The 19166-nt window shown below is 35.2% G+C and overlaps 1 protein-coding gene across 4 annotated transcripts in view; it reads left to right on the top strand.

Moving 5' to 3' along the window:
• Positions 1 to 18641, top strand: part of LOC128679151 (rho GTPase-activating protein 9-like) — a 109081-nt gene extending 90440 nt beyond the window's left edge. For 2 of the 4 annotated variants that reach the window (XM_053761198.1, XM_053761196.2), the window contains exons 3-13: positions 3087 to 3249; positions 4047 to 4261; positions 4708 to 4854; positions 5388 to 5500; positions 6013 to 6127; positions 7410 to 7527; positions 11755 to 11892; positions 14548 to 14729; positions 15767 to 15905; positions 16571 to 16676; positions 16801 to 18641. In XM_053761198.1, coding sequence (XP_053617173.1) covers positions 3087 to 3249; positions 4047 to 4261; positions 4708 to 4854; positions 5388 to 5500; positions 6013 to 6127; positions 7410 to 7527; positions 11755 to 11892; positions 14548 to 14729; positions 15767 to 15905; positions 16571 to 16676; positions 16801 to 17002 — 1638 coding nt within the window. In that variant the 3' untranslated portion in view covers positions 17003 to 18641. The remainder of the gene's footprint in view (positions 1 to 3086; positions 3250 to 4046; positions 4262 to 4707; positions 4855 to 5387; positions 5501 to 6012; positions 6128 to 7409; positions 7528 to 11754; positions 11893 to 14547; positions 14730 to 15766; positions 15906 to 16570; positions 16677 to 16800) is intronic. The other 2 variants (XM_053761197.2, XM_053761199.2) reach the window with 2 other exon arrangements.
• The last annotated feature ends 525 nt before the right edge of the window (positions 18642 to 19166 follow it).

Here is a 19166-nt window from a genome sequence, read left to right as displayed (position 1 = left end):
TGATTTCTGAGAAAGATTTATTATGGTTTTACCCGTGGTTTTACTGGAGCGAAGCCGGAACGAGCTGCTAGTATGTTAATAACATATATGGAAAAATATTGATGTTAGTGTGAAACCTATTAAAATAGTTACTCTGAGATATCACCGCCTTGACAAGTGCGAGCTCTCTACACTATTAACGCAGAGAATGCAATTAAAACTATGAAAGGAACAGAATAATCAGAGAATGCGTAATAACAGATAAGTGGCGACTGTTTCCTAACGTGGAATCGACGCTCGACCAATGATAAGGGCTCTCTAGTGTTGTGGATCCGTTAGTTATCGATAAAATGTCGATGTTTTCATGGTGTTTGTCACTGAAATGTGATGCAATAAATGGAAATGTGTGGATTTACGATTATTACTCAAGTTTGGAAAGGATTTTATTGTTTGGCGCACAAGTTAAAATGTAAAATAGTATGAAAGAAGGAAACCATGAACGAAGCTCAGCCCTCAAAAGCGAAATACTTCTTAGACAGCCACAGAAAATATAAATGATTGTTCATTACATCGTTATTTCTGTATGTGACAGAACTTCATGATGATTTTATAAAGCAAAATTGTGAAAGAATAGGCCTTGCGGGTTAATAATTCTTTTTCTGTTATTGTGGCGTCCTCCCCTTCGTATCATTGTATATTCAAGAAATTTTTGCTTGAATTTGTTGTCTTGCTCAAACTACCCAAACAGGAGGAGTCCTGCTCCATAGACATTAACGAGGCCAATTACAAGACAATTACTAATTTAATACAATTTATCTGCTATTTGGACTCGAAAAGTAACTTACTGGTCTAGATTAATATGATTTGTTTTCTATTTCGACTAGGAAAATAATAAAAAGTATAGTTTAGAAATGTCAAAATCGAGAACTAACACGCCCACAAACTAAAAGCCTTAGGACATCCACCGGAAACAGAAATATCGATAAAACTAGCAAACAAACAGACAACACTACCGCTATCAGAAGTCTATACGCGTTGGCTGCGCGCGAACCGACCTCACCGCAAACAGTTTTTCCTTCTAATTATTTACCTCACACCAGTCATAATTAACCAATAACTGTGTTAACATGTGAGACATGCTAACGCAAAAGATATTCCTACGGGAAACAGTGACAGATAGTGAAATGAATGTGTTTAAACTGAGAAGGGGCAAGACGTGGTTTAAAGAGGTCTGTATTTTGTGTGCGCGCCATCTATCGTTCGAATTGCTTCAGAAACTTGTGGCGCGAAACACGAATAAAATTTATAATTGGTTTAGAAAATGTGCTGGTGAAATAAAGTGATGTATGTATGTTCATGATGACAAATGGAAATCGCGGACGTGTTTGCTAAGCTTTGAAATTTGCGTTGTATAAATACAATAGGAAGATGTTTGTGGAGAATACAGAAAATGCTTTTGTTTCATAGAGTGTTACGTTATGAGAAACATGATTCAGCTTGTCGATAAATATCATAAATCTGACCTATATTCTCTATGTATAATGGCCCTTTCACACTATCAGTTTACGCGATAGGTGTTGACGCAAATGAACACACATAACGTAGTTTATGTATTTGAGCTCTTTTTACGGCAAGTAAAAATCAGCAACCCTCATAGTTTAGGAAAAATAGGAACGGGCATCATATTAAACAGAAAATATAGATTGATTTAGGTATCGGCTCGAAAAATTACACCTGAATATATTTTTAGCTGATACTTCATGATGATTGACATCTGGGCGTCACAGCCAAGAATTTGGGGATGAGAGAGAGTGAAATATTTGTCTTAGTCTATCAGGAAGCTGGAATGTGATTGTCATATTTAGTCCCTCTCGTAGGACGAAACGTGGGTGTATCCTGTGACAAGGGCAATGACGAGTATCATTGCTCTTGAATTTGTACAGTCACCACAATATAAATACGCCCTAATTTATTGAAAATTCTCCTCTATAGCGACCGTTCTAGCGATCTATTATGAAAATGACACGCGGTTGACTGTGCAATTGAACAAACTTAGCTTAACAAAAACTTAGACATAGTACTGAGTTTGTTTTTATTTTATCAATAAAAATTAATTTGAAAATTTAAGAAACTGGACACCTAAGTTGCTGTCATCATCTGCTAGAAAAGAGTTTATGGCTTCCAAACGGCTGCACACCCATTTTCGAAACATCGCTAAGAATTCCATTTAGCTGCTACGGTGCCACGGACAGACATACAGATACACAGACACGTTAAACTTATAACTCCGTCCTGTCGTCGGAGGTTAAAAATGTTCACCTTCCTTACCTCTAGATGTCGTTGATGAATTAAACAAGAACAAACATACATAAAATATTTTTATCTTTACAAAAGTAGATTACCTAAAAAAAGACAAAGTATTTCAATTGTTGCCCGCGGTTCATATCGATGAAGTAATAAATTTGTATACACATAATTTAAGTTCATTTTCCTGTATTTTGTGCTTGCAATTGATGTATATAAGGCCACACCCAGCCATCAAAATTATATCAAATCTATGCAATACAAAACTGTAATGGAGTATTTTTATTTACTGTGGCGTTGTGATAAGTGTATATATTGTATATACCTATACATGTACCAAGTTACATTACCGTTTATTAAGTATTGTTCTTATCAGATTATGTGACACGATTCTGAGTGCAAACATATGTTATCACAATCGTTTTTGTCAACGAAATACTATTATATTATACATTGCATGTCACACTTTTGAAATGTATTATACCTATAATTGTTTTATATGTTGAAATTTCACAATTTACTATTATTATGGTAATTTTTCAATCAATCAATCGTATATATTTTGGCCCTTGCAGAAGTTTCAGAAAATCATTAGCTACTTATGTTTACAGTTTCGACTGTTTTTTCAGAATAGCTGTAAACCTACTTTAAATTGTCGCAAAAATAACAATCCAGTAACATTTATTGCACGATATATAGTTGGTACATAGAAGTACAAAAGGTGGACTTAATACTAAAAGCATTATCGAATTTATGATTGATTAGCCTCACATCACTAATGAATTCCGTGTCCATTCTTCCAGGACACGATCCAGGAATCCACCCCGGTCCGGCCGTTGGGCAGGCCGTATGAGCGTCTTCAAGACTGGAGCCCGACGTCAGAGCGGGGCCGCGCCGAGCTGGAGAGGAGCTTCAGCAAGGCTAGCTCTGACAGCCCTCCGATCGCGAGGATCAATAAGAGATTAGGTACGAATTTCTATTTTTAGCATGAAGTCACCGCTAGCCATTAATACTACGCGTGTGGAAAATACCTTCGTCCCTTCCATCCAGCCACGGGCAGAAGGACACAAGGCGACATTTTTTATGTTCGCGTTCTTATGTTGACGAAAATGTGTTCAAATAAATAGTTTTCAGTTCACATTTGGCACCAGAAACTATTATTAATCAATCATTTGTTACTACTGACAAAAGTGCACTAAAACTATGTAATTGTATACTATCGACAAAACCTCAAAGGTGACAAATTTGCTGAAATATCCACAAAGCGGTCACCTTCTTCGTGGCTCCATCACCGGTCACCTTCTTCGTGGCTTCATCACGACACTCGCTTTTCGGTCCCACTCTGATGATTAGGATCGAAAAGGCCAGCGAGATAACTACAAATTGTCCACTTAGGATAAAGGCGTGCTAGTCATTAACTTTCACGTACACCAATCTATTGTAAATCAATTATATCCATCCTTCGTACATGGCCTGCCATATGCGTCTCAGTCACTCACACAACTCACCTCATTACTGAGCATACAGTAGACCATTTGGTGTTTTTAGGACTCTATTTGATCCCCTGTCGGAGCAGAGAAGGCCAGTGCTACAGCGAAGCTAGCCTTCCTGCCCTAATCGCGTCATATTGCCCATAATACTGAATGTACTGTCTTCATCTTGAGCAGCTGCTTTCAACGCCCTTCATCTAACGTCTTCTACTAATGGATAACAATAAACTGATGTTTTTTCTGTCATTCACTACCAAAGATCATCGGTTTCAGGTAACTCCACGGAAAACCTCCTGTACCCAAATGTGCGGAGACCCAATAATCTGCACCTACCGGCGTCCTCGTCCGGGGACAGCCTGGACGTGGAGATCCGGGAACGGGAGCCGGGTCACGTGAGGAGTCGGAAGTCCAGGTCCATGGTCCAGCCCAAACACAGGATGCGGTCGCCTGTGCCGGCACCAAGGATGTTGATTCCCCAGCAATCTGAGGTATAATTATAAACTTTATTGTTCCAAGAAAAATCATTCTTAAATATTTTGTAGTGACTCTTAACATAATCAAAGTCTGTGGTATATTTTCTTGCTTTCCTTCTCCAATTCGCACAGTTTTCGGCATCCTTAATTGTCAGAAAGTCGCGAAAAACACGTCAAAAATGTTACGCCTAAATTTACGATGTCGCCTGTGCTGGCGCCAAGGATATTGATTTACCTGTTTTTTGAGGTTATACTAGATGTACATTAAGTAGAAAATCAACTAGAAAATAACTAAATCCTGGAGCGTACCACCTGATCCTTCATTATCTTGACTAAGGAATGTTTAGCCACTACAAGGCCGCTTCCAACTTTTATATTAAAGCCTCTTTTTTAAGTAGAAGTGCGGAAATGTTAGATCAAAAGATCGTAGTTTCTTACCATGGTTTCTTCTTCGCTTACAGATGCCAGTGGTCTACGAGGGCGCAGTGAAACGCACGAAGTTCTCGGAGAACGGGAAGAAGAGCAAGAAGAACTGGAGCGACTGCTACGTGGTGCTCACGCAGACTGGGCTCATCTTCTACAAGGACCAGAAGACTTATTATGCTTCTGTGAGGATTTCTTTTTTTAACCTCAATGATCATTAAGGCTGTAATTTTTCAATCTGTCGTGGAATTTCGTTTCCTTTTTAGTATAGAACTAGTCCCCATCCTTCCATGGTAGTAGAAGAAGTGTAGGCAACAATTGCATTCCCAAAGAAGATCGATGTCAGGCAAGTGATCCGTCGTAAAATCACAGCTCACCGTCATCCTCGCGTGATCCCGTGGCTACATTCGGAGTTGAGACGTCCCGAAGCCCACAATTCGCTTTACAAATCAATTGTTACATTTTAAAGATTTGGCTATGCTTTTACAACCTGTTGCCTGTCTGATGGCAACCCGCTTTGGGGATGCTATTGTTGACAATCAACTGTTTAGGCATGTGGCCTTCGTCGCCTCGTACTTCATTAATTCTTTACGTTAACCTCGGGCTCCACTGGCATAACAAGAGAATAAGAGAGAGAGAGTAACTTTTCTTTATGCAGTACGAGCCCCTAGAACCCATGTTCTGTACAATAGTGGCTAATCCACATGATGTGCCGCAGAAGGCGCCGAAGCCGGCGGGGTCGCCGCCGAGCCCCACGGCGCCGCGCGCGGAGCTGGTGCTGCCGCTGCGGCACGCCAGCGTCGACTTCTGCATGCAGATGCACACTAGGAGGTAACTTCACATCACACTTCACATGTAACTTAAACTATATAATTGGCAAATACTACTATTATTATAAATGCGAAAGTTTGTGTGTATGCGTGCATGTATATAACTTTCACGCAAAAGCACACATACATAAGTAGTTACTTTTATTCATTCGATTCTTTTTAAGATTAAGTTTTTCTTTTTACACCACGTTTAAAAAATATTCACACTCATGCTTTTGCAAATAAATTGTCTTTGTCCTTATCACACATAAGATATTCATGTCAGACATAATTTCTACGCGAGCGAAGCACGGGTAGTATATAACGCTTACCTCTAGGTAAGCGTATGTGAGTTTGTATGTTTGAGGCGGGTAATCTCCGATACTACCGAACCGATTTCAAAAAAACTTTCGCCATTAGAAAGGTACATTATCCAAGATTGCTATAGGCTATTTTATCTCAAAATTCCCACGGGAGCGAAGCCCCGAGGCGCAGTTAGTAAATAAATAAACTTAGCGTCTGTTCTCGTGTCAGGTACACGAGGTCGCTGTTGATCTCTGTGGGCCGCGACCAGTACCTGCTGCAGGACGACACCGACAAGGGCGCTGAGAAATGGCTCTTCAACATCAAGACCATCATACACAAATTGGTGAGTTGCTCCTTACATTATTATCTATACTATTATTATAAAGAATAAGCGTTTGTGAGTTTGCATGTTTGTGGCGGGTAATCTCCCAAACTACCGTACCGATTTCAACAATTATTTCACGATTGTAAAGGTACATTATCCAAGATTGCTATAGGCTATATTTTATCTCAAAATTCCAACAACATCTAGTAATTATGACAATAAGTCGTGTTGTGTTTTTGAAGAAGGTGAGAACTGAAAATCAGTGCTGAGCATCTTGTTCAGCGTAACACTGAGCCTTCACCATATATAATAGAAATATATGCCTTCACCTCTTGCACACATACTTTGTTTGTATAAACAAAAACTACAGGACAAATTTTTATACGGCTTTCACCAATAGATAGGGTGATTGGTGCTGAAGAAGGTTTAGATGATGAAGGTTTAGGTTATAAGCCTGGATAAACTAAAATTTGAAGATTTGGTTGTGATTTAACAACCGTCCGCTTGCCTGACGTTAACCCTACTTAGGAATATGCAATTAGTTAAGTGCCTATAAGTTGCCAAGGCTATGAAATGAATGAAATACTATGAAATATGTTTCCCTTAGTCACCTCTTACGACATCCATAGAAGCATATGGTGTGGTCCTATTGCAGGACGGAACCACACGTAGCAAGATCTAGGCACTAGCGGCTGTGTAGGCAATAATAGTTTTGGAGGACAATGGACAAGGACAACTAAATAAATAAATAAATATATTAAGACAAGACTAGAGCTAGCCCCAAAGTAAGTTCGATACTTGTGTTATGGGATGCTAACTCAACGTTACTATATTTTTATAACAAATACATATCGATAAACATCCAAGACCCGGGTTAATCAGAAAAAGATTATTTTCCATCATGACCCGGCCGGGGATCGAACCCGGGACCTCTCGATTCAGAGGCAAGCACTTTACCACTGCGCTACCGAACCGACGTCGTCGGTAACTGTATGAATTATTAACACTTTGGCGGACTGCTATAGCAGTCGTAACAGTTAAACTTCTTTTATGTCTCATTGAGCGTCCGCGAAAGTGTTAAACTGTGTCAGAGGAAGGAATCATTTCCATAATCAATCATTCCTAAAATTGACATTACTACAGTACAGAGTAATTAATGTAAAATCATATAGGTAGTAAAACACATTCTTGTCTTTGCCAAAATTTGAAAAATTGTAATGACAGCGCGATCGCAGCGGTCTAAACGCTCTGCGAACCACCCCAAAACTATCTCCGTGTCTAAAGCTCGGCTCTATTCTAGGGTCCCCCCCTGCCCGACGATCTCAGCGTGAACCAGTTGAGGAACAGCAACACCGACCTGGAGAGCTTGGGTCGTACTCCTCCACCCTTGAGACACAACAACAGAGGCAAGAAACAAGGTTTGTTCAACTGTTTTTATTAACCCGACTAGCTGTTGCCCGCGGTTCCGCTCGCAGCAAAAAGTAGCCACACTAGTAGTGACACTCATCGACTATCTCCACATCAAAAATAACCTGATTCTGCCGATTCGTTTTGACGTGAAAGACGGACAAACAAATGTACTTACACATTTATAATAGACTGGATTTCGCGCCATTTCCTTCCAAGCTCCTTTATCCAGCTTAAATTCTTATCAAGTTTCTTTTAATTCTGATTTCATGACTCCAATAGGCTTCCCACACCCGCCTCATATTTCTTTTTCTGTTTCTTGGGGTCCAAATTATCCAATGCATGGTGCAAAGTGACCCAACATCAAAGAACTTATATACTAACTGGAACTATTAAGAATAGCAAATGTCAAAATAATGACATTGAAATGTAGACATACTTGCGTTGTAACAAAGATCACATTTCCACAATGGCTGCGTGCCAATACCTAAAGTTCAAATCAATTGGGCACAAAATTTGCAGCCATCCCTTTCTGGCGAACTATTAGTGTCATATGTAAGAAAAATATAGCTACAAATTTTACACTCAAGTTTAGGAACACCTTTACTCGTAAACGTTCTAGTTTAGTACTGTACAATCTTTGCCCAACTTTCCAACATATTCCCCAGTTCCATATTAGCTTCTAAGACTAATATTTGTCTTAACATCACATAATCAGGTATATAGTGTTCGTTCAAGGTAAGTAACTAATATTTTAGATTTTTTATTTAATTTTTCAAATCGTTTAATTTACGTTCCATGAAACTGATATGGGGCCAAGAAATTAACACACACATTAATCGTACAGATCGTCAATTTTGCACGTCTATTTGCAGACTGAATACACCGCCACATTTGGTATCACTGAAAATCAGCGCCATGGCACATTCTATGGATAGATTTTTGCAGCTATGAGAGTAAAGATTCTTTTTTTTAATGCTACAAATAAATATATTTATATTCCTACATTAATGAATCTACTATATTCTGGAAAATGAACATTATAATAATTTTTGGTTTCGTGACAATTTATCGTACGTAATTTTGTGAATATTATAGTCATTTTGGTATAATTTATATACATACTGAAGTTTGCAACAAAACGATATAATCTAATTAGGTAAAACATCGTTCTTTATTACTATTTTTGAAGAACAAGAACAATTAAGCTTGAAACTACACCATTTGATAATCACACTTTATCTTTCCGTATGACGTAGTAACTTGACCACGTCATCTGTATATACTGACGAAGACACTAGATTACCAGATGCGGATTCGTGCAAGATTAAAGTCCAAATGTAAACAATTACACAGAACCCAATGTTCGTTTGTAAAAGTATTTATAAATATTCGAAATCTTCTTAAGTATTTTTTTACGGCCCCAAAGTAAATGGAGTATTTATTTAATTAATTATTCGTAAAGTATTTTTACGTTCTATTATTTAATTAATTATACGTAAAGTATTTTTACGAATAATTAATTAAATAATAGAACAAAGAAAGAAATAGACAAAGGTTCAGAAACAATGATGGATGGTCCAGAAATCATTCAAGGTTAAATTGATTGGGATAGGATGGGAGTATCAAGTGAAATGAAAGCGACTCAAGACGAGAGAGCATGCATTCATCCTTGCATATTATAAAAAAACAGTCCTCTGTCGCGTATGTCTGTCTGTTTGTTGGCGATAAAGTCAAAAACTTCTTTTTACGTTCGTGTGATTCTCAAAGAAGGTTTCGATATTTAAACACTTATATATTTATATGCTTATTAAGTACACCTCAATATACATACATATAACAGCGTTATTCTATTTTTACCAGAGCGAATCCGGGACGGGCTATTAGTCTTAAACAAGAACATAAATAGTTACAATTTTCTGAAAAATGTTTATAACTAATAAATTATAGGAATTTTAATTTGTCCTAATTATACAGGTTTAAAAAAATTTAAATCTGTCTTTTGTTGATGACTTCATTTCTGTAACATAATAATTAACATAAAATACACGTGGTAAATAGAATAATCAATTAGACGAACCACATCAAACAGATAATATTTAATAATTCGCTAGAACTACGTTTCATTTGCATAAACACCACAAGAAGGGAACTCCATTGGTCAATGCCTCGTTTTCCTATTTAACATGACGAATTCAATTCTTGGTACTTGTTTTCCTCTTCCATTAGGCTCAGTGTGTCTCGAACTTTAGCGCTTTATTTTGGTTCAGTCTTCATTGAATCAAAATCATCTCGCACTAGGATATGAAATTCGATTTTTGGTGCTCCATTTTCAGTGATGTTTTGTTTTTCAATATTCCTATCAATTTATTCAGTGCATTCGTTTTGTGATGTGTTTCGTTTATAGCTTTACTAATTTCAATTTTGTTTCTATTAACCTTATTTGTATTAGTTTGTACATTATAATTTTAATATGAGGGGGCGATCCTAAAGTATTTCAGTATTTCGTTTCTGGTTTTGTGTCGTTTGTAATATGACCGTTTTGTGTGGCTGTGTTTCCAATGGATTCCGACGGCTTGGCTCATGTAAGGAAAGTTTCTTTTATAAAAATTTCAGTTCGTAAAAAAGTAAAAAATATTTTTTTTTACTCTTATTATTTGCTTATTTGCTAGGTCAGTGCGTAATCTGGTTACCATTAGTAAAGAATTTTGGTGATTTCCGCTATCTAATATTAACTTTTCTATGTGGAAACATTCATTATATCAATTTGAGTAAATCTGCAATCACCATAGTGCGCAAAGCGCGCTGTATCAATACTAATCTCAAGATAAAAATGATAAACAACTTTATCAAACACTAATTATTATTATATCGATAAAATTCTCTTCAAAACATCAGATTGCAGTATGTCTTGAAGTTCCATTGTGACAATGTGCTAGAAATTTGCTAAAATGATTCATATAAGTGATATTCTTTGTACAAAATGATTTTTTTTGAAATTATATATAAATAGACAATGAATTTTCTAGAATAATTTTGATACACAAAAATCAGTGAATGTGTGAGAGAATATTTTATTAGTGTAGTGATAAAGATAATATAGTAAAAATCTTATAAATTAAGCGACTATGGAGAACGGGACTAGTGTGAAACATTTTATAAGCCACAACACGGAACTGACAACCAATGTGACGAAGCGTAGTTCTGTAAAACATCGGCCATCGAAAATTAATCAGTTTTTCCACAGAAAAAGCTGGATCATACGTATGTTATATTTGACGATTTTGACAACCTTTTGCGAACCATCCATCGAAAATTAAACATTATGACGGTAAAATGAAAATTTAATCAAAATCAAATTGAAGTATTGAAAGAAAAATTCCATATCCTCATTTCAATTTTATATATTTGATTTTTAGAGTTTATTGCCAACAACAATCAACAAAATCAAAACTAAAAAGGATTAAAGGATATACATAATTGGAATTATTACTCATAAAATAAATAAATAATGTAGAGTAGAAGTATCTTTATTTCTTCCAGTGTAATAGCAACGGCAGCATGGAAACTTGTCGATATAATAGCGATAACATATCTATTTATCTTTTGGACCTAAAATTCATTGTCGTACTCTATAAGCATTGGGTTTGCCAATTCTATGAGTTATTTCTGTCATTTCCTAACCAAACAATCGATTAAAACTAAAATCGTTTTGTGAAAATTTTCGTTGTTTTACTTAGTTTTCATTGGATCTGCATAAAGGATATCTGCGAAGGTAAATAACAATGATTGCTACAAAATATGTCTGTATACTCATTTGTTGATCTTGTATATTAATACATCGTGTATATTTCTCTTTCTTGATCTCATTATTGGTAATATCTTCTGCATTTTGGTTAAAAGTATTATCATTATCAGTTGAGACCTTTTGTCTTGTGTGTTCTTCAATTTCAAATATTTCAATTGGTCCAAGCACGTGGCCTACTTCTTCTGAAATTTAATTATATTTAATAATTTAATCTTAAGCTTTATTGTTATGTTTAAATGCTTCTCGTAATACTTTAATAAATCAAATATAAATCTTTGTTAAGTTTAATTAAAACTTAAGTTCTAATACAATTAATATTGATTGATGTGGCTGTGTGGGTTTCATCTAAGATGTTACATGTCTCTAATTCTTCTTCGTCTTCTTTCTTATCCTTTCATGTGTTTGTATGTTCTTACTTTTTGAATTCCAGTGGGAGGCAGCAGTAACGAAGATCTCAGCGACACAACAGAGGTTTCCATCCAAAAATCTCATGTGAAGAGCAGATTAAAGAAGTTCTTCGCGAAACGACCCGCCATGGAAGTTCTAGTCAAGAAAGGGATCTACAAAGGTTGGGATTCTAGTTAATTGGTGTTCGATGCTTTCACATTTTGTATTAATAATTTTGATTTTTTGTAGATTAGTGACAGTTTGATTTGAATTTCTTTTGATTGTTGGGTTACTTAGCAAAATTTCGAAAATGTTTAACAGTAAGATTATTTTGTATTGCATTGTGATATTTTTGGTGAATATGCGAGTGCACATTAATTATTTAAATGTGAGTACATTTAAATACTATTTACACACATTGCAATTTTATTACAAATGAAAAATGTCTACTTGTGTTTCTAAATTTTGTTAAGTAACATCATTAATTACAAATTAATGGGTTTATGATTTTGGTGTATAACAGTGTATCATACTCTGACTTATTAACAAGATTTCCTCAAGAAGGATTCAAGATCTTCGATGAGTTCTTGAAAGAATATTCCATTTTATAACAAACAATTGGTTGGAGCTGTTGTGGGCCGTTGATTGGAAGAAAAAATCGGGAAAGAACTCTCAAGAACTTTTTAATTCAAAATTTACTTCGACTATATTGTTACATAATTTATATTGTACATAGTGTACACGTGTATACATAAGTTTCTAACTGTACCATGTAGTTAAGTAGTGAGTGTTTATGTAGTTTTTGCTTGCTTTTGTAATTTGCTTAACATAAGTGTACATATAACAAAAAATGGTGTTTTATTTTCACGGCTAGACCTGATAACATCCCAACTAGTTTAATTTTTAATCTAGTTATAATACGGTAGATATTCGGTGGATGGTTTTTAGAGAACACGTTGTACATTGGATTAACACTTTAGAATTTTAGATTGCAACAGTAATTATTTAGCATTGTGTTGTATTTGGTGTGGTGTGTTTTGTGAAAACTAGAACGGCAGTAACATAATATATTATATTTGTTTCAGATTTTTTACACTTAAAAAGTTTATAATACTATAAGAATTTGTCTATTTTAAGAGATCTCTTTTAATATATTAATTCTATATATACTTTATGTTGATACTCTAGAGAAACTGAATAGCCGATTTTTATATTTTATTTATTTGAATTGCCTACAACTGTCACAACAATACGTTAAAATATAACATGTAAAACTTATGGCTAATTGTACAGTCGATTCACGAATATTATTGGACACATGTCTCTTTCATTGCATAGGTTTGAACCCCAAGGGTAAGCAATTAATTTAGATTTAGATTATGTAAATATTATATATACAATCTTACTATCGGTAGGTATGGATGGATATGAAATAGATTACTCTGCTCAGAAAGCTTTCACTGAACTTTCCTAAATAGACACAGCCGATCTAGAATTTAATAAAAACATAGTTTTCGTAAAAAATGCGATACCACGATCTGTTTCAGTTCTAACAATGTCGATTTCAAAGTTTGCAAGGCAAAGTTGAATTTAAAACAAAACAAGATAACACAGTAATACGTCACGTAAACAATCTTATTATTGTTACTTATAGATGTCAAATTCAAATTCAAAGTTCTTTATTCAATTTAGGATGATATACATCACTTATTGACGTCAAAAAAATACTTCTACTGCCGGCTTCCAAAGCGCAGGTGAAGAAGAAGCGGCGCAACAAACTTCACCGCAGCCTTTTCTTCAAGGACGTCAATTAACAAATATAAGTCTTATACATATATTAAAAATTAGGAGGACGAATTTACATCAATATTAAAAATGTCAAAATTTTAATGATGTGTATCTCTATCTAACATGTTCCAACTTTTAATTGTTTGTACGTGTCTCAGTTGATGCAAATAATTTTCTTATCTATCTATCATCTATCTAAGAAAGCCGTCATATTATCTTCTATTATAGTGTCTACCAGCAATACGCTATAGTTTGTAAGTCACACAATAGGTCCATCGATTCATAGTTGACCTATTTACCTAAATTCACTAAAATTCTGAGAAATAACTCAAGTTGTAAAATGATTCATCCTTCTCAAGAACGTATCCCAAATATGTCGTTTACCACTTCAACACTCATCACATCTACTCTTATAGATTCAATCTTCAAGGTCAATCGATCTATGCACAAAATATACTGACTCTTTAGGTTAAACATATTTGAGAATTATGCTCTTGATGGTGGAATTACGTGGCATGAATTCGCATTCATCATACTTACCAAGAATTTCCAGCTTTTATGGTCCAAACAGGTTGTCTATATTGGGACAATATGGCGATGCGAGAATGTCAAATGTATATACATAGTGTACTATATAGTCTAAACAGGACACGATCAATAATCATAAACGTCTTTTTACATTTGATATTTTTTATTCGCGTCGCGTCGCGCCGCTTGTCTCAAACACGAGGTTAGAAATCTCTAGAAAAAGACACCACGAAACATACAAGCACCTAGCACGTTACTAACGACCACATGCTATCTCTTTTCCCCATATCGTGTACGCATCTTGTCAAAAAGAAGAGAGAACGTATGGACGCAGCGACGTGCTACGTGTTTTGATTCATGGAAGCCCCTCAGGAACACCTGGTGTTCATGGGAGAATGGGTAGACTTGACCAATCAAGGCCGGCACCTTAGTCGGTCAAATCCTTCCTAATTTTAAATGTTTTGTATAATATAAACTTGCAACTGTATTTATTGAGTCTTATTATTACATTACCCTTCAGATGAGCCAGTCTTCGGCCGTAAGCTCGACGAGGTGTGTCCGACAGAGAAAGGAGTTCCACGTGTGCCAAATTTCGTGGTGGCTTGTATCAAGGAGATTGAGAGTAGCGAAGAAAACATGTGCACAGATGGGTTGTATAGAGCCAGCGGGAATCTTAGTCAAGTGCAGAGGATAAGACTACAGGTATCTCTTTCATCTGAGTACTATACCGTTTCATTTTTAATCCCCGACGCAAAAAGAGGGGTGTTATAAGTTTAACGTCTCTGTCTATATCTGTGTATATGTCTGTGGCATCGTAGCTCCCAAACGGATGAACTGATTTTCGTTTAGTTGTTTTGTGTCATAGATAATTTTATCCCGAGTGTTCTTAGCCATGTTTCATGAAAATCGGTTCAGCCGTTCAAAAGTTGTAGCGAAATGAATATTGAAAGTCGGGGGTTTGTTAATTTGTCTAACAAATAAACTTGTTCATACAGTCCAGAGGAGCTACTATGAAATATAAAACACAGCACGTCATTGTGTCCATGCGTTGTCTCTTTTACACGATGCGAATAGGATATAGGAAAGAGACAGCATGAGGGCGTTAGTAACATGTTTGTATGATTCGTGGTATACCTTCCCGCCATTTTCTTCTTCACTTCGCACGGGCTCTTATTAATTGCATACGTGGACACGCGTGCTAATGGTCAGGCAATTAGGTATGCTGGAGATTATGCGTCATTGATAAATCGAGCCAGCGCTTTTTGGACTTGCCTTCTGTTAGGACCAGGCGGAAGTGGCTATAAAGTCTCTAGACTTTTGCTATCTACATAATTAGCCGGCTTACACAAAATATGATTGCGTATATCGCCTATATATAGACGTTTATTATTAATATAATTTTTATCATCATATCTGCCATATGAAGCCCACCGTCGGACATCCTCTTCAATTCGTAACAATAATTGCATATGTACAAGAATTGAACAATAACAAAAAAAAAGTCTTTTTAAATAATTAATTAATTAATATTTTTTTAAATAATTCATCTCACATCGTCATATGAGATGAAGCTTATTTTTTGATAATCAAGTAACACGTACATTTTTTAACTATTCATTAAATAATAATGCACTTATACTTATATCCTTTATAAAAATCCACAATTGGTAATGTGCATAATGCAGATATAAATTCATGGAAATTGGCTAATTAACTATAATTGTTGTTTGATCGTTCAGGTGGACCAGAACGACCTGGGCGCGATCGAGAACAGCAGCGACATCCACGTGCTGACCGGGTCCCTGAAGCTGTTCTTCAGGGAGCTGAAGGAGCCGCTCATACCCTGCGCTCTGTTCGACAGGGTGCTCGCCGCGTGCTGTAAGCATCTATATCATTTAGTTACTAATATAAATAAATATAAAGGTAAAAAATAATAATAATTACGAAGTAGTAAGTAGAATAAATAGAAGTACTTTGTAAAAAGGCATATTACAAGTCTGATGATTATGTGAACGACCATAATGTTTTATGACATGATTACGTACGTTTTGTACATTAAACGCATTGGGCGCACGTACGGTTTTCATGTAAATTTTACCCAGTCGAAGCCAGGACGGGCTGTGGACCAAATTCCATTGCATAATTTTATCATGATCGGTCGAGTTGATGTAGTGTTACTAACTCTTAATGAAAAAATAAAATAAAGTATTGTAAGGTAGCAACAGTGTCAGAATTTATTCAATAATTTACTGTCTAGTCAGTAGTTTGATGATCTCAGATGGACCTACACACTGGTTATATCCAGAATTGTGAATAGATAACTTGAAGATAATATGAGACGTGACCGTAATTACGTTTTTACTTTAGATAATATATTATCTACTTGAGTTAAAATTTTAAATCATTTTCGTTGTATTTTTTTAATAACGATGCATATGCCTATTCATATTTATAGTTAATTACAATCGAAAATGACAGTGCATAATTAAAACCGATTAAATTTTGTACAACATTTGAAAATATATTTATGTATTCATTTACAGCAATAAAACCGAGAGAAGCAAAGATTAAAGAATTTCGGGACATCATTCAAGCATTACCCCAATGCAACAGAGAAACTCTGAAATACCTATTGGAACACTTATTAAGGTACGAATTATATAGATGACAGTGTGCTTTTAAAATTTATTGTGTATGAATTTGTTGTGTATTATGTTTTCAGAGTGATGAATTTAAAAATCAGCAATTTTCAAAAACCTTTTCATAATTCCAGGGTGACACAATACAGCGAACACAACCGAATGCACACGGCGAACCTCGCCATCGTGTTCGGGCCCACACTGCTCTGGGCGCCCGCGGAACAAGCGCACAACATCGCCATCGACTGCATCCAACAAAACAATGTCGTTGAGGTCCTCCTAAACGACTTCAAGGAAATATTCGCTGAAGACACCAAAACCAAGAAGAAAGCGTGACTCTGAAGTCACCAGTCTCTCCGGATAAACTTTTGAGCCCCAAGAACTCTTTTCTTAGTAAAACTTCTCTTTACTGGATTTGAGTGAAGACATGGACTTCCCTATTGAATATCATCAAATTGGTATCGTGCAAAATATATTACCAATACGAATAGTGAAGCATGGCTATGCTGTATAGTTGTGTTATTCAAGTGTATTCGATTTATAAGAGTGCTAATAACCAGTTTTAAAATATAAAAGGGCAATATTAAAATATTTTAGGAAATTCGTATATATGGATGATGTGATACGTGAAGTTAGGTCGGTCCATTAGTGAATGTTATTATTATTATGATCTCGGTCACAAATTTCGAAATTGTTTCTCTGTATATTTAACTTATCAAAGCTAAGGCGCTATGTGTAATATAGATATTAAAAAACTAAGTACAATTCATTTCAGTAGCAATCTGCGGATATAATGTGAATATTGAGTGTAAAGTTTGTTTAACTAGATATCCAAGAGTGAGATGCGAGACTACTCATTTTGACATTATTTATTACATTTGCAAATTTACTCGCTCAAACACATAGCCTTTACGCTGGGATGAGTAAAAACCTATTTTTATTTTATTTCATTTTCTTTATTCATCCAAATACGCGTTGTGATCCTAAAGCAATATTATTACGGAAAGACTGCGAGAGGCTCTAGAAATAAAGTATATTGAGATGACGTTATAGATAATGTTATACGTGTATCTAGTGTTAAAGAAATGTTATTTTCGTGTGATGTAGATGTTAAAGAGATATATCCAGATTGATGCATTATTTTGGGGCCAAATTTGTATATACGCGTCCAACTAATAGGCTTGAAGCCAGATCGGTCTCGTGTGCCTTAAGCAGTGCGTTGGTATGTAAATATTCATCATGGATGATTGAAATGTATGTGATAATGTATGTTGTATATTTTTCCTTGTTTTTTTTTTTATAGGCTTGCAAAGTGACGGTCTAGTCGTTACACCTAAACATTGCCTTTAGGGGTCAGTTCAGATGCTGAGAAAGGACCAGATTTACTAATATTTAATGTACCAAAAGTACAAAAACCTGTGAATGATTTCCAGATATACACTTCAAGTAAACAAGAAAGATTTTATACATTACATACATACTGTTTTGTCAGTTCCAATCCTAGAAATAGTAATTGCTTACAAACGCGCAAGGACATATAAGGCTGTTGATTTAAATGTTATTATTTTTTTGTTTGTGCACTAATTTCTCCTATTTTATTTCCAGAAATCTTTAAATATATGAATCGTAAATTATATTGTGCTGTATTGAATGGTAATAAGGTCCTTTTTCAGTAACCTACGTACATAAAAAAAATATACTTGTATCAGTTTTCTTTTGAACCCTGAACTAGCCTTTATTGGGTGAAATACAGTAAATAAATACTCAAGCGTGTTGAAAACGAACAGAATTGTAGTGTCTAAAGTATAACATAATAATAAGCTAGGAACCAAAGTTTGTATTTTTCGGCTGATAGTATATTTTACATATATTTGTTGCGTAGTTAGATATTATAATGAATTATGTTAACGCCAATTTATGCTTGAAATTTAAATAGACAATGATGTTACATCAAATAAAATTCACATATTTTAACCTTATGCTTTTCATTCAAACTATTTATGGTTTTTACACTCCGTCTATAAGCATTGAGCGAATCAAATTCAAATATGTATTAAGTAATTAATTCAATTAAAAAATGAGATAGGATGTGTTCAAAGCTCTTACCTTCTTCAAATTAAGAAACAAATCAGGGACAACATATAAGACAATATCTGAGAAAACGCCTAAACTCACTTGTGTTTCGAAACGAACATTTATAATTTTTATCTCGTATTCGTAATCTCGACTTAATATCTCTCGACTTTAAACTAACGACATTCGAATTGTTTTTTTATACATAGATTAAGTTAGCCCCAAAGTAAGTTCGACAGTTATGGAATAACAAATCAACGATACTATATTTTACAACAAATACATGTATAGATAAATGATAAACATCCAATGCAAATTCAAATAATCGTTAAACTTTTACGTTCTCGGTATTGTCTTGACATTTTGATACTTTCACTTCCTTCCAACAGCCAAAACCCAACTCTGGTGACCCTCATTCGCCCTTAAT

This window comes from Plodia interpunctella, chromosome 21 (genome assembly GCF_027563975.2).
Source record: "Plodia interpunctella isolate USDA-ARS_2022_Savannah chromosome 21, ilPloInte3.2, whole genome shotgun sequence".
In the NCBI taxonomy this organism is placed as follows: Eukaryota; Metazoa; Arthropoda; class Insecta; order Lepidoptera; family Pyralidae; genus Plodia; species Plodia interpunctella.
The sequence above is the reverse complement of the archived record's forward strand: the minus strand, read 5'-3'. Positions and strand labels throughout refer to the sequence as shown.